Source organism: Eptatretus burgeri, chromosome 4 (genome assembly GCF_056783735.1).
Source record: "Eptatretus burgeri isolate ZD-2024b chromosome 4, Ebu_testis_v1, whole genome shotgun sequence".
Classification (NCBI taxonomy): domain Eukaryota; kingdom Metazoa; phylum Chordata; class Myxini; order Myxiniformes; family Myxinidae; genus Eptatretus; species Eptatretus burgeri.
The window spans coordinates 133,668,364-133,681,943 of NC_140964.1; the positions used below are offsets into that span (position 1 = coordinate 133,668,364).

Sequence of the window (13,580 nt, forward strand, 5' to 3'; positions counted from 1 at the left end):
AGCATAACCTTTGCCTCGTCTGTATTTTCTTGTCTGAATATGACGTTGCAGAAACTAAGATGGCAAGATGTAAAATTCAGGAAATTCCTTTAGGTGTTCTCTGCAGCTACATAAACAAGGCGCATACGGCTCTCGTAGGAAACAATTTAGATCTCAAGACTGGAGACTTTTTATATTTTTTTTATTGTTTTACTGCAGCTGTGCAACTATTTGGGGAAGAAGCAGTTGCACCTCATTACAAGATTAAGGAAGAGATGCACTGGTGGAACTCCCACCACAGGATGTTCCATTGATGTAGAAATCACAATTGTTAGATTGTTAGAGAAATTTTTTTTTTTTGCATTTCTACATATTTTAAGTGATTTCCAACCCCCCCCCCAAAAAATTGTTTGACAAAATTTTTTTTTTTTTGCATTTTTACATGTTTTGAGTGATTTCCACCCCCCCCCAAAAAAAATTGTTACCCCCTCCCCCAAAAAAGAATTTTTTTTTGCATTTCTACATGTTTTAAGTGATTTCCAACCCCCCCCCAAAAAAAATTGTTAGAGAAAAAAAAATTTTTGCAACTTTTTTTTCAACAAAATTTCGATTTTTTTTTTTTTTTGCATTTTTACATGTTTTAAGTGATTTCCAACCACCCCCCCCAAAAAAAATGTTGGAGAAAAGAACTATAACTGTCAGCACTGTTGACATCATATTTAATGAATAAGATATAAAGTTCACTTGAGTGACTCAGCAGTATTGGCGGCGGAGGTTTTGCACTCTCCCAAGTGCTCCCCCTCGAGTTTTTTTTGTATTTTCTTTGGATCCTGGGTTGGGTGGTGTTCGCGCAGACACGATGGGCTGAATTGTCTCCAATCCTGTGTTGGATTTCCTTGTTGAAGCGGTGTGTGCTCAACTGAGCGCTGTTCTAGTTTTGTCCTGTAAATGTGCCCGTTTTTCACCTCTCAGTGTCCATATCGAAAGGTTGAACATATGTGCCTGGTGTTGGCTTAATGGTTCGGGTGGTGAGCTTGGAATCCGAGGGTCCTGAGTTCAAACTCTACTCGACCATTGAATTAATACCAGGTGGGGTTGACTCAGCCTGTCATCCTTCCGAGGTCGGCAAAACGAGAACCAGCTTGTTGGGATGATTGCGCCATTCGAGTATCCTGCGTCGGAGTGGTGACCCGTCCAGGATTGTGCCCAATAGCCCAGGAGACTGTTTCAGCAGCACCAACGCTCTGTACAGAGTGTGGTCCCAATGGAATGGAACATATGTAAAGTGGATGTCTTTTTATGCTTGTCAGGGATTATTGGTCAGCCATTCATTGTAACTGGATCACAGTGATCATCACTTCGGGAAAATCGATTGGACCTGCAAGTCCGTGCCAAGACCCCAGATTCTGACAGTCCACTTTCCCACTGCCACATAAACAACTGCAGGATATTTTACGCAACAGAGAACTTTAGGAAGATACGTCACTCACAGGTTTAGGAACTGGATTTTTTTTCCAGTGTGATAAAATTTTAAAATTGACGGACACAAATCTTGAAATCTCAAAAAGCTTTACATGCTGTCCCCCTGCAAGATCCCAGGTGAAGTTCCCGTACTGGTCGACGATGCATTGAGACTTTTCATTGAAGTTACTCGCAGATGAATTGGACCACCAGTCCACCATATTTCCATCTTTATCATAGTGACGACCTGGGTGAAAGCAAAACATCGCAGTCGTCTCTCAAAGCAGGTGGGTGGTTACATCGCATGCAATGTCAAGCAATTGAGCACAGTGCCCGAAATTGAAATCCCGTCGCCATGAGATGGCTTCAGTAGCAACGACTTTGAAAGTTAAACTGAAAATGATCAACCAAGCGGGAAGGAATTGGGGCCGAAAGTTGAGAACAAAGGAGCTTACCATTGTCATCAAAACCGTGAGTAATTTCATGTCCAATGACCATTCCGATGCCCCCAAAATTAAGAGACATGGGCTGCCCAACCGAGAAGTATGGTGGTTGTAAAATCCCCGCTGGAAACACTGTCGGTGTAAGATATGAATAACAAGAGGATTGTCAATTTGACAGTAAAAACACAAAGTTAAAGAGTTGTAAAAAGACAGTAGAAACGCAATGCAGTATCAGCATTTATTAGGGTACCCTGTCAGTACAGGGTACCCTATTGTTTTTCTTCTGTTTATTATTATTTTTCTTTTTCCGCCGGCATTTTGCACCCTTTTTCGCTTTAAAAATCATTTTCTCTGGGATACTAAGTCCGATCGACACAAAATTTTCACCACAGTATGTATCTTTTTTGATAGCACAATCACGTTATAATTATGACGTCATTGGTCATGTGGTGCGGGCGCCATCTTGAAAAAAACGATAAACTTTGGACATCTGTATCTCGGAAACCGTGCAATGGAAAAATTTTTCTCTTGATACATTTTACTAAGCTCCCTATGGGGAACACGTGTGATTTTTCATGACGTCATAGGTGAAGCGATATACCGGTGAAAATTCGTCAAGTAGAACGCCGTATAGGAAAAATCTGAAAAATTCTGAGCATCATCTACGCCTAAAATCACTGACGAAAATGTTTTTCTTGACGTCATCGATGACGTAATTCGGCCGCCATCTTGTTTTTTAGTGTTTATTAAAAAAAATCTTCTTCTCCAGAAGGGCTGGACAGATTAAGGCGAAACTTTACACGTACATTCCCCTGATGTTCTCTTTCAAGTTTGTTAATTTGTTGTTGATACGTCACATGGTTTGGCGGCCATCTTGAAAAAACACTAAAACCTTCAAACATCTTCTTCTCCAGAAGCGCTGGTCCCATGAAGGCGAGATTTCACAACTATATTCGTGACATGTATGCGATGCAAGTTTGTTAATTTCGAAGTGATACGTCACATGGTTTGGCCGCCATGTTGGATTTAAGAAAAATATTAAATAATGTTTTCTGGTATTTCATAAGCCATCGAAGCGAAAATTTGCAATTGCCTTCCTCCTCAAGTCTGCATACATGGTAAAAATTTTTTAGCTCAGAAGTGACATGGTTTGGCGGCCATCTTGGATAGAAAAATAGACCTTATCCCATTTTCAAGAAACTTCACACACTTGTTCGGGTCGACGATGGAAAGCAGAATTTAAATTTATGATATCATTGGTCACAAGGTTCGGCAGCCATCTTGGATTGAAAATGAATAAATTTTAAAAATCTTCTTCTCCAGAAGGGCAAGACAGATTAAGACGAAACTTCACACATATATTCCCCATGAGGTCCTTTCTCAAGTTTGTTAATTTGTTCTTGATCGGTCACATGGTTTGGCGGCCATCTTGAAAAACCCGAAAACCTTCAAACATCTTCTTCTCCAGAAGCGTTGGCTCAATGAAGGGGAGATTTCAGAAGTATATTCAGGACAGGAAGGCGATATAAGTTTGTTAATTTAAAATTGATAAGTCGCATGTTTTGACTGCCATCTTGGATTTAAGAAAAATATTAAATAATGTTTTCTCTGGAACCGCTTAACCAAACGAATCGAAAATTTGTAATTATCATCTACCTTTTGTCTGTGCATGCGTGGTAAAAATTATGATGTCACACGTCACATGGTTTGGCGGCCATCTTGGATAGAAAAACGCACCTTTACCGACATTAACACGAAACTTCAGAAACGTGTTCCAATACCCAGTTGGAAGCAGAATTTAAATTTGTAATGTCATAGGTCACATGGTTCGTCAGCCATCTTGGATTAAAAAATAATATCTTTAAACGTATTTTTCTCTGAAAGGACTGAACAGATCCAGGCGAAACTCCACCACTATGACCGCCTCTCCATGACGAATAAAAAGTTCTCACCCCTTTTGAGGTACGACGCAACGTTTGGCAGCCATCGTGGATTGAAGGAAAAATATTAATTAATGTTTACTCTGGAACTACTGCATCAATAAATGTGAAACATCAAGTTTTTGGTGGAACGCTCATGCGGAATGAGGGTTTGAAATTTCAACGCGATCGGGCCCAGGGTTTGGCAGCCATGTTGGTTTTAAGAAAAATATTAAATAATGTTTTCTCTGGAACTGCTTAACCTAGCGAAGCGAAAATTTGCGCTTATCGTCTACATTCGTGTTTGCACATGTGTTGAAAATTATGACGTCATAAGTCACATGGTTTGGCCGCCATCTTGGATTGAAGGATAAATATTAATTAATGTTTACTCTGGAACCACTGCTTCTATATATACGAAACTTCACATTTGTAATTTAGCCGACATGCGAAACAAACGTTTAAAATTTCAACCTGATCGGTCATGCGGTTTGGCAGCCAGAATTATTTAATTATTTGAATCTGTTCGCCAGTAATAAGGAAATTGAACGCTTTGTGCTGCCCGGTTCGTAACTCGTCTGTTCCGCGCCGTCTCGAAGCAGGCCTGTGGTTGTATCACCATTAAATAATGTTTTCTCTGGCACCGCTTATCCGATAAATGCGAAACTTTGCGACTATGATTTAAGTCTCACGTTGTGTCAGTTGTGTCAAAGGCGGACGGACTGGGTACCCGGTCATCACTGCCAGCAGTTATAAAGTGGCAGTTCTAGTTATTATTATTATTATTATTATTATTATTATTATTATTATTATTATTGTTATTCATCTCAGGTCACGGAGGGACTGATAAGCCATTGTAATCTCTTAACAAACTCACCTATTTCATTGTGGTGGGCAGAGTAGAATGCGTTCACGACAGCTGCACCTGAAAACCATCTAAATGAACAAGTAGAAGGAAAAATTAATAATTGAGAAAATAATTCGATACAAATGGTCGATGCTGCTGTGGCCACCAAGATAGCTTATATTTCCCAATATTCGACGGAGGCTAATTGATCCCCTCAATGATTGGCTGTGAAACAGTGTGACGTCACTGTGTTTTGGCAATGAGAGAGAGAGAGAAAAAGAGAAAGAGAAAAAAAAAAAAAAAAAAAAGAGAGAAAGAGAGAAAGAGAGAAAGAGAGAAAGAGAGAAAGAGAGAAAGAGAGAAAGAGAGAAAGAGAGAAAGAGAGAAAGAGAGAAAGAGAGAAAGAGAGAAAGAGAGAAAGAGAGAAAGAGAGAAAGAGAGAAAGAGAGAAAGAGAGAAAGAGAGAAACAGAGAAAGAGAGAAAGAGAGAAAGAGAGAAAGAGAGAAACAGAGAAAGAGAGAAAGAAAGAAAGACAGAAAGAGAGAAAGAGAGAAAGAGAGAAAGAGAGAAAGAGAGAAAGAGAGAAAGAGAGAAAGAGAGAAAGAGAGAAAGAGAGAAAGAGAGAAAGAGAGAGAGAGAGAGAGAGAGAATTGGTGCTGCTGAAGCAGTTTCTTGGCAAGGGTTACACTGGGTGGTTTGCCATTGCCTTCCCAGTGGTGGTTGTCCGTGCTTATCCATTTAAATGCTGAGTGTCATGCAAGGAAGCAGCAAAGACTGTTTCTTAAGTATTTGGGATGACTCAGATGGAGACAAGCCGGTAGGCGACATGGGTGGTCGTGACATAATTGCATACTAGTCATTCAGTTTTTGACAGATCAGGCTGAAATTTTTTGACAGAGATTGATTACACTGAACAACAAAATTTTTTTACTGGAGATGTGTAAAGTGATTTAGACTAATTTGGGTACGCTGATTTCAAAAATCATAACCGTTTTGCTGTATCACGTCAGGATTTTCAGTAACAGAAATATTCCCATTGCCTAGAAGTCAGGATTTCAATGAAATTTACAAACATTCATTTATTCATTTATTTCATCATGAATGCTTCAAAATTATAGAAATTACAGAAAAACTCCACTAGAATGGAATTAAAAATGCTTTAGGCATTTGGCTTTGCGTTTGTGCTGCTCTGTGTCAGTTTCACGATGCAGGAACGAGCAGAAATCGCCCATCATGTTCGGGTTGTGCCGCCCTTGGTAACGCGTCTCCATGAGTGAAATCTCTTGGTGGAATCGTCGCGTGCTCGTCCGAGACTGCTCCCAAGTTGTCAGGGAAGAAGTTCAGGTGCTGGTGTAGGGAAATGGATTTTCAGGGACATCCTGGAGCCAAGTTTCCTGAAGGACTCCAGCAGCTGCTGCACTATTTCTTCATAGTTGTCCGCGCGCTCGTTCCCCAAGAAGTTGTCCGTCACAGCTTTGAAGCTCCTCCACGCTGCCAGCTCTTTGGGGTTTAGCGTTGTCGGAAAAGTTTCGTCCTTCATAATCTGTCGGATTTGCGGTCCAACAAAGACACCAGCCTTGATCCTGGCCTCCGACAAGGTGTTGCCAAACTTTTCCTTGAGGTATAAAAACCCACGCCCATTCAGATCCATTGCCCGTACAAAACTTTTCATCAAGCCGAGCTTTATGTGGATTGGTGGAAGGAAAACCTTGGCTGGGTCGACAAGGGCGACATGCTTCACGTTGTGTCGACCAGGTACATGCTCTTTTCGCTTCTTCCCAATCTTTCTTCGTCTAGTGATTCTTGTCGTCTCTGCTATCCCAGAGACAAAGGAAGCACATGTATTTCGTGTAGCCTGACTGCAGCCTCAACAACAGCGCCACTACTTTCAAGTCTCCGCAGATGTGCCAGTTGAAGTCATTGTACTTGATGGAATCAAGCAGCTGCCGCATAGTCTCATAGGTCTCTGTCATGCCGAATGCGTGAGCCAGTGGGACTGATGGTTACTCGTTGCCATTGTGGAGCAAAACAGCCTTCAAGCTGTTCTTCCCCGAGTCGATGAAGAGGCGCCAGTCTGCAGGATCGTGATCACACCCAAGTTCTTTCAACAGACCGTTGATGTCACTGCAGAATGTCATCGTGTCTTCCATCTCAAAGAACTCAGCCATGTCTCTGTGACGTGCTCTGAACAAGGATATCTTGGTGTAAGGTTCAAGTAGATTCCACTGCTGCAGCCTTGATCCAAGCAGCTCTGCCTTCGCCTTTGACAGCGAGAGATCTCTTACAAGATCATTTAAGTCTCCCTGGTTCAGAAGGTGTGATTCTTGAGTGTCGGGTTCAAAAGGTTCATCATCACCATCCTCTTCACCACTGCTTACAGCTATGTTCTGATCAGCTGGAGGTGTTGGAACGGGGTTCTCGTCATCATGAGGCACAGATTTATGAGCAGAGACGCAGTCAGCGTACTTGATGTGACCTTTAGTCTTCTTGTTGAAGCCGGCGATGCTTGTGCAGCAGAAATAACAATCATCATGATGATTCTGCGGCTCACGCCATATCATGGGCACCGCAAATGGCATGCTCGCGCGCTTGCCCACCAACCACTGAGTCAAGGTTGTGTGACAGCTTGTGCAGCAGATGTGTGGTGCCCAGCTCTGTTCTTGGTCCCCCACCTTACACCCGAAGTAGTGAAAGTAGGCGGCCTTCATTTTCACTGCTGTAGATATACTTCGCTGTTGATCTTTTTTGGTATACCGACCACAGACATAACAGAAGTTGTCAGGATGATTGGTACAGGAACGCCTACTCATCTTTATCTGAAAGAAAGAAATATAACACAAGTTAACAACAATTGTACGAAATAGACATGTTAAAGACATATGTAAATTTCATTGAAATCCTGACTTCTAGGCAATGGGAATATTTCTGTTCCTGAAAATCCTGACGTGATACAGCAAAACGGTTATGATTTTTGAAATCAGCATTCCCAAATTAGTCTTAATCACTTTACACATCTCCAGTAAAAAAAATTTTTTTGAAATTTGTTGTTCAGTGTTATCGTGCGCATAAAAGCCTGGAAGCCCATTTTTGATTTTCGAAAAAATATATTTTTTCGGATTTTTCAAAAATTTCAAAGTCCCGTTGCTGGGCAACAGTGGTGTCCATAGCAACGGTGCTCAAAAGCATAGAACTAGATCCTGGTATGAACCTACCTGTCAAATTTCATCAAAATCGGTTGACTCCTCTGGCCTCTAGAGCTGTCCATTACATACAAACATACAGACATACAAACAAACAAACAAACAAACATACATACAGACAGACAGACGGAAAAAAGTGAAAATAAGGGTACTCTAGTGACCACCCAATTGAACCATTGACCACTGAGACCCAGCGAGGACTCTATAACCATAACACCACCACTGACATCTGAGACCAAGCGAGGACACTCGAACCATTACACCACCACCAACCTCTGAGACCCAACGAGGACTCTCTAACCATTACACCACCGAGTCTGAAATTATCAAACGTATTCATTCTCAGTTGTTGAAATCCATCTTGTTTCACGATAAATAACTTAGTTAATGTATCATTATATCATAAATAGATTTGAGTGGTATTGTGGGTCTGCTTATGACAACCAGACTATTTTTTTCTCTCTCGGGCCTGTTCGAGGTTAACCCGAAGTTATTCTCCATTCAATGTTATTGAGTTTATTTTAGAGCACCGCGCTTCAATAAAGGGCTTAAATATATTTATTTATTTATTTATTTATTTTTTCACTGCAAATGGAACTGTCTCAGAATCACACAACATCAATGCAAACAGATAAAGCAGGAGGCTTCGTGTAACTTACAGATCTTTGTCAACTTTTTCACGCAACTTCTTCAGAACTTTCCACCTGTTGAACGTCGTGCTTGCAAGGACGTTCTCAAAGTACATCGCTTCGACATAGGACACCTGTAAAATGGCAGACATGTTTTTTGAATCCAGTTCCAGTTCGAAAGTGGTGAGACAAATGAGTTATTATTTATTTATTTTTGTTGAAACTCGTTTTCAACTTCCAGATTTTTAAATGTTTTGCACACGTGACAAAAATATATTGTGAACTAGCTCATTCGATGTGAAAAAGGAACTAGCTCATTGGATGGTTAAAATATAGAGCGACCGAGTGTCAGCATTGCATATCCGCTTATGATAGGCCAGATCTGCATCCGGACCTCAACCACAATCGAATCTCCTTGTTATTGTCACCTAACCGACTCATCCATCAAGTTTCTTTTGAATCCGTCCATAACATTTGGAGATATCATCTTCACAGACAGACAAACAGAGGTGAAAACATAACCTGGGTCCACGTTTGGTGGGCAGAGGTAACAAGTAAAGCTCCTAACTCTGTTGATGAAAATGAAACTAAAGCTAACCAAGCTAAAAATGGCAGGTGTACGAATATGCAGAAAGTCCCCCCCCCCCCGCCACGCAGATCTTTGGTTCGGGGTAAAATGGAAACAAAGATGGAACGTGCAGAAATGAGTAACGAGCTGAAAAAAAATCTGCCAAAGAACAACTACTCCCTGCATATGCTTGCTGGGTGGTGACAAGACAGAGCTGAGTTATGAGCTCGTTAGAAGGAAGCAGCTGGAGAAAATAAATGGGCCGAGCTGTGGCCGGCACTGTTTACTCATGTTGAAGGCCAAGCAGTTCACTCAGTCATGCGGGGTGTGACCTTGATTTTTGTTTTCATAGAAAAGTTGGCTGTCATTTCCATCATGTGACCTTTGTAATTGAGTCAGTTTGGCTGCAGTGGTGCCAGAAGAGCATTGCTGAGGTCTGGTAAATATGCCAGCTGCTGGTACGCATGGTATTAGCATTGTCTCTTGATTGTGTTTGATGTTGCTACGTGTTCTCGCATAACAGCCGCCCACAGTGTTTCCATGTTTTCACAGTCGACTGATGATGACTTCATTGTATACTTGCAACTGCTGTGATGCGATTGGTCGTTTAGGCTGGCAACGCCGCTGGAAACAGACATGATATTGCAGAAAACCGATGGTGGCATCTCAATCAGAATGTGAATTCACAAAGAGAATTTTTTCCGTCCTGTCTTTAGCCATCTTTTGTCCAGAAAAAGTCAAAGTGGAGGTACAATAAGCTCAGGTTGGACTGGTTTTGGGGACGTTTTGGAGAGAAAGACCAGACGTTAAAAAAAAACAAAAAAAAACAGAAGCCATCAATATGGAAGGCGTAGTCAAAAAACAAGAGAAGTGGAAGAAGAAGCAACAAACAAAGAGGTCTCCACCCTGTCTGCAATACGACCAACAATTCTTGTGTTTCTGCCTCAATGAAGGTATAATTTCCATTGGAATCTAGGAGAGACATGTTTTGTTGCTGGAGGTACTCGTGCCTCATGGAGAGCATGACTCAATTGAGTGATGAGCAATGGCCTGTTGAGCTATCAGCATTTATGATTTTTCAAGGAATTATTTTGAACAATGGAGGATTGCAAGCCTGCGGCTGGCTTTGGAGGCCAACTATGATAAGTGGTCAGCCCAGGAGAGGTCGTAGATTGTGAGGCCCAGATGTTCAAGAGACTGAACCTCTTCCAGTGGCTGACATTGGAAAAAGATAGGTACATTCAATGGATAATGTTCCTGCAGTGAAAGAGAGACTGAGAGATTTGCCAGTCTTGAAAGACTTGTTCCAAATTTTCAAACAAGCATTTGATCAATTCCAATTGACCAGAGAGTGATCCAGCTACCTGCCTGTCAGTGGGAAGGTGTGCTGCCTGGTATAATGTAGAGTCATCTGCAAAGAGGAAGAGAGGATTTTCCAAAGAACCGGAGAGGTCAATGATGAATACGAGGAAAGAGAGGTCGCATTGTACATTGCCGTTAGGGAATTCCAACCTCCACTGGGAAAGGGGAGGAAAGGATTACATTGATAGCAACGTGTTGACTGCATGATCGAAGGAAGTCACAAGGTGAGGGATGAAGGTGGCCTTGTCTGCGGACCACAGGCAGTGAACGAGCTTCGTAAACAGGGCAGTATGCCAGATTTCATCAAATTCCAGAGATGTGTCAAGGTAGATGTTCCTCACCATTGTTTAAGGGCCTGAAACATTTCTCGGTGAGAAAAAAGCAGCATATCCAAAGTTCAGTGGTGAGGAGAGAATACAAATTGATGGTTCTTCGTTAGTATGCAGCAAAAGGCTGTGGCGTTGCATCATTGGCTGTGCCGCTGATAGTTCGGGCAGGAATTTGAAAATTGTTCGACACGTTGATAGCTCACATACTATTCGTGAAAGAAACTGTGGAATGTTTAACGTACATCAACGAATGCTGGCAGACGGGACGCCTGTTTAACGTCCATCCATGGGATGGGATACACATTGATGAATCACCCTGCCTGTGAAACACTGGGGTGATGGTTTATAGCTGTGTCAGGATTCAAATCCACGCTAGACAGCTTAGAGGTGAGTGTGCTTATCTCGAAGCCACCCTGCCAGCCCCAAATCGATGGTAAGAGACGAAGACGTTTGAAAAGGAAGCACTTGATGTTGGCAGTGATGATGGATTGAATTTCTTGATTCATAAGTGAAAGCAAGCTTATTGGTTAGCCTGGTTGGCACTTCCTTATGAGCATGTAGCTCATGGTTTTGGAGATACAGGCTCAAATCCCATATACAGTTTAGTATCTAATAATGTCCTTGTAAGCCATGTAAAAATATACAACAAGAAAAAGAGCAACCACAGATTGCAGACGCTCGCCAGGTCTTCTTTTGTGCGATGTATATTATGTGGCGTTTGTGTACTGGTGCGTTACAAAATTAATGAGACATAATTAGAACTGCCACTATGTAACTGCACAAGTGATGACCGGGTACCAAGCCGTCCCACTTTGATCGGACACCCGACCCTGACCCATAACGTTTAAAAAAAATTATTATGATTCAGTTGAATTCAGAATGGGATTAAAATAAATTCAATTCAAATCAAATGGAAGACCAAATAGGTGCAGTCCTGCATTGGAATAATCAGAAGGAAACTGAACAAGCTAAAAGTGAAGATGAAGTCATCAGGAGGAACCTGGATAGGATTCACATTTCAGCCGCTATTCCTCTACCATCAAACCCATCCAGGCACAGCCAAGTGAGCCTGATTCAAAATAAATAAATAAATAACATCAAAATAACAAAAAGAACCCAAATCAAAAAGAAATTAAACAATTCTGACTGCTAGACCATGTATCCGATCAAGTTGAAATTTAAAACATGTGTTCCACATCACGACTAGATCATAATTATAAAGTTTCACATCGGTTGATTAAGGAGTTCCAGAGAAAACATTATTTAATATTTTTCTTCATTCCAATATGGCTGCCAAACAATGTGAAACATTTCTGTGAAGTTTCCCCTCGATCTGTCCAGCCGTTCTGGAGAAGATTTTGTCGGTTTTCAGGTAAATCCAATATGGTTGCCAAACCATGTGACCTATGACATCATATGTGTGAATATTTTGTTCCTCATGGATAGGCGGTCATATGTGTAAAGTTTCACCTCGATCTGTTCAGCCACTTCAGGGAAGATTTTTGAAGGTTAAAAAAAAACCAAACAAATAACAATATGGCTGCCGAATCACGTGACCGATGACATCATCAATTTTTTTTTTCTGTGGACCATTTTATCCCGAGATGACCCTCAAAATTTTTCATTCTGATCAGATGTAGCGTTCTATATAAGCAATTATGACGTCATAACGAAGGCATGTATGCCGTCATAAAAAGTCTAACTTAGTCCCCATGAGGAGTACTTTCAGTGTGCCAAGTTTCAATTTTTTCCTTGGTGCGGTTTCAGAGATACAGAGGTCCAAATTTTTTCTGTTTTTCCAACATGGCTGCCACAACATGTGACCGATGACATCATAATTATGATTAAAACATTCTACACGAGTAGTTGCACTTATGGTGAAAATTATCTAAATCTGACAAGCGGTTATGGAGAAAAACACAAAAGTTCTGTGCAGACAAACAAACAAACAAATGAAAAAAAAAATCACTCATAGAGTCACAACTTGGCCAAACAGCACAAAGGATAACGGCACTTGGTGGGGCGCATACCTCTGCCAGGTGGAACAGTTTACATTTTGTATTCCACTGATGGGCTGGATCCAAACCCAAATCCAATCCGCTTGTTCTCGTCACCTATTCAACTCATCCACCTTGTTTTGTCATAACTCGTCCACAACTTTTTGAGATAAAGTGATATATTTAGTTTTTGGCCCGATCTATCAATTTTAGAAATTAGGCCCGTGTTGACCTTTTGACCTTAAAATTAATTGGTAGTTGAATTAATTAACCTGATATGCAAATGCTCTTCAAATTTCAAGTCAATCGGATGAAACTTCAGAATTTTAGAAAATTTGGCTCAAATTAGCCTGTTGGCCTATGTCGACCTTTTTGGTCGACCGATTTTTACAAAACTTGAATGCGGGACCGTCGCCGGCTTTGTGACATTAATCTCTGAAAAATGAAACGATCGGTTGAGCGGTTTGGGCTTGAGGCGAGCGTGCAGACAAACAAACAAACACACAAACAAACAAACAAACAAACAAACAGAGACGATCAACCGACATATCAAATTTTTTATTATTTTTGCGAAGTAACAAATGGACCCAAACGCAATACCCTCTCCTTCAGTGGAGGTAATCATGTCTGCGAACATCCTTATCCTGAATGTGAGATATCTTTGAGAGCCATAGAGATAATGGCAAAGGGTCTTTGAGGATGTCGACTTGTTGGAGAGTTCGGTTTTGATCTTAGCAAGATGATGTAGTCTCGATTGCTTCAGGATGGGCACACAGTTGTTGCGGGCCTCGCAGAGTGACCAAAGGTTGGCCTCGGTCGGATTGACCTTCCATATTTAGACCACA

At 41.3% G+C, this 13,580-nt stretch overlaps 1 protein-coding gene across 5 annotated transcripts in view; it reads right to left on the reverse strand.

The window, feature by feature from the left end:
• LOC147029161 (membrane metallo-endopeptidase-like 1) overlaps positions 1 to 13,580 on the reverse strand; it is a 154,489-nt gene that overhangs the window by 30,789 nt on the left and 110,120 nt on the right. For all 5 annotated transcript variants that reach the window (XM_085876259.1, XM_085876260.1, XM_085876258.1 and 2 more), the window contains 4 exons: positions 8,510 to 8,613; positions 4,680 to 4,738; positions 1,896 to 2,015; positions 1,554 to 1,687 (listed from right to left, as the gene is read on the reverse strand). In XM_085876259.1, the coding sequence (XP_085732385.1) occupies positions 1,554 to 1,687; positions 1,896 to 2,015; positions 4,680 to 4,738; positions 8,510 to 8,613 (417 nt within the window). The remainder of the gene's footprint in view (positions 1 to 1,553; positions 1,688 to 1,895; positions 2,016 to 4,679; positions 4,739 to 8,509; positions 8,614 to 13,580) is intronic.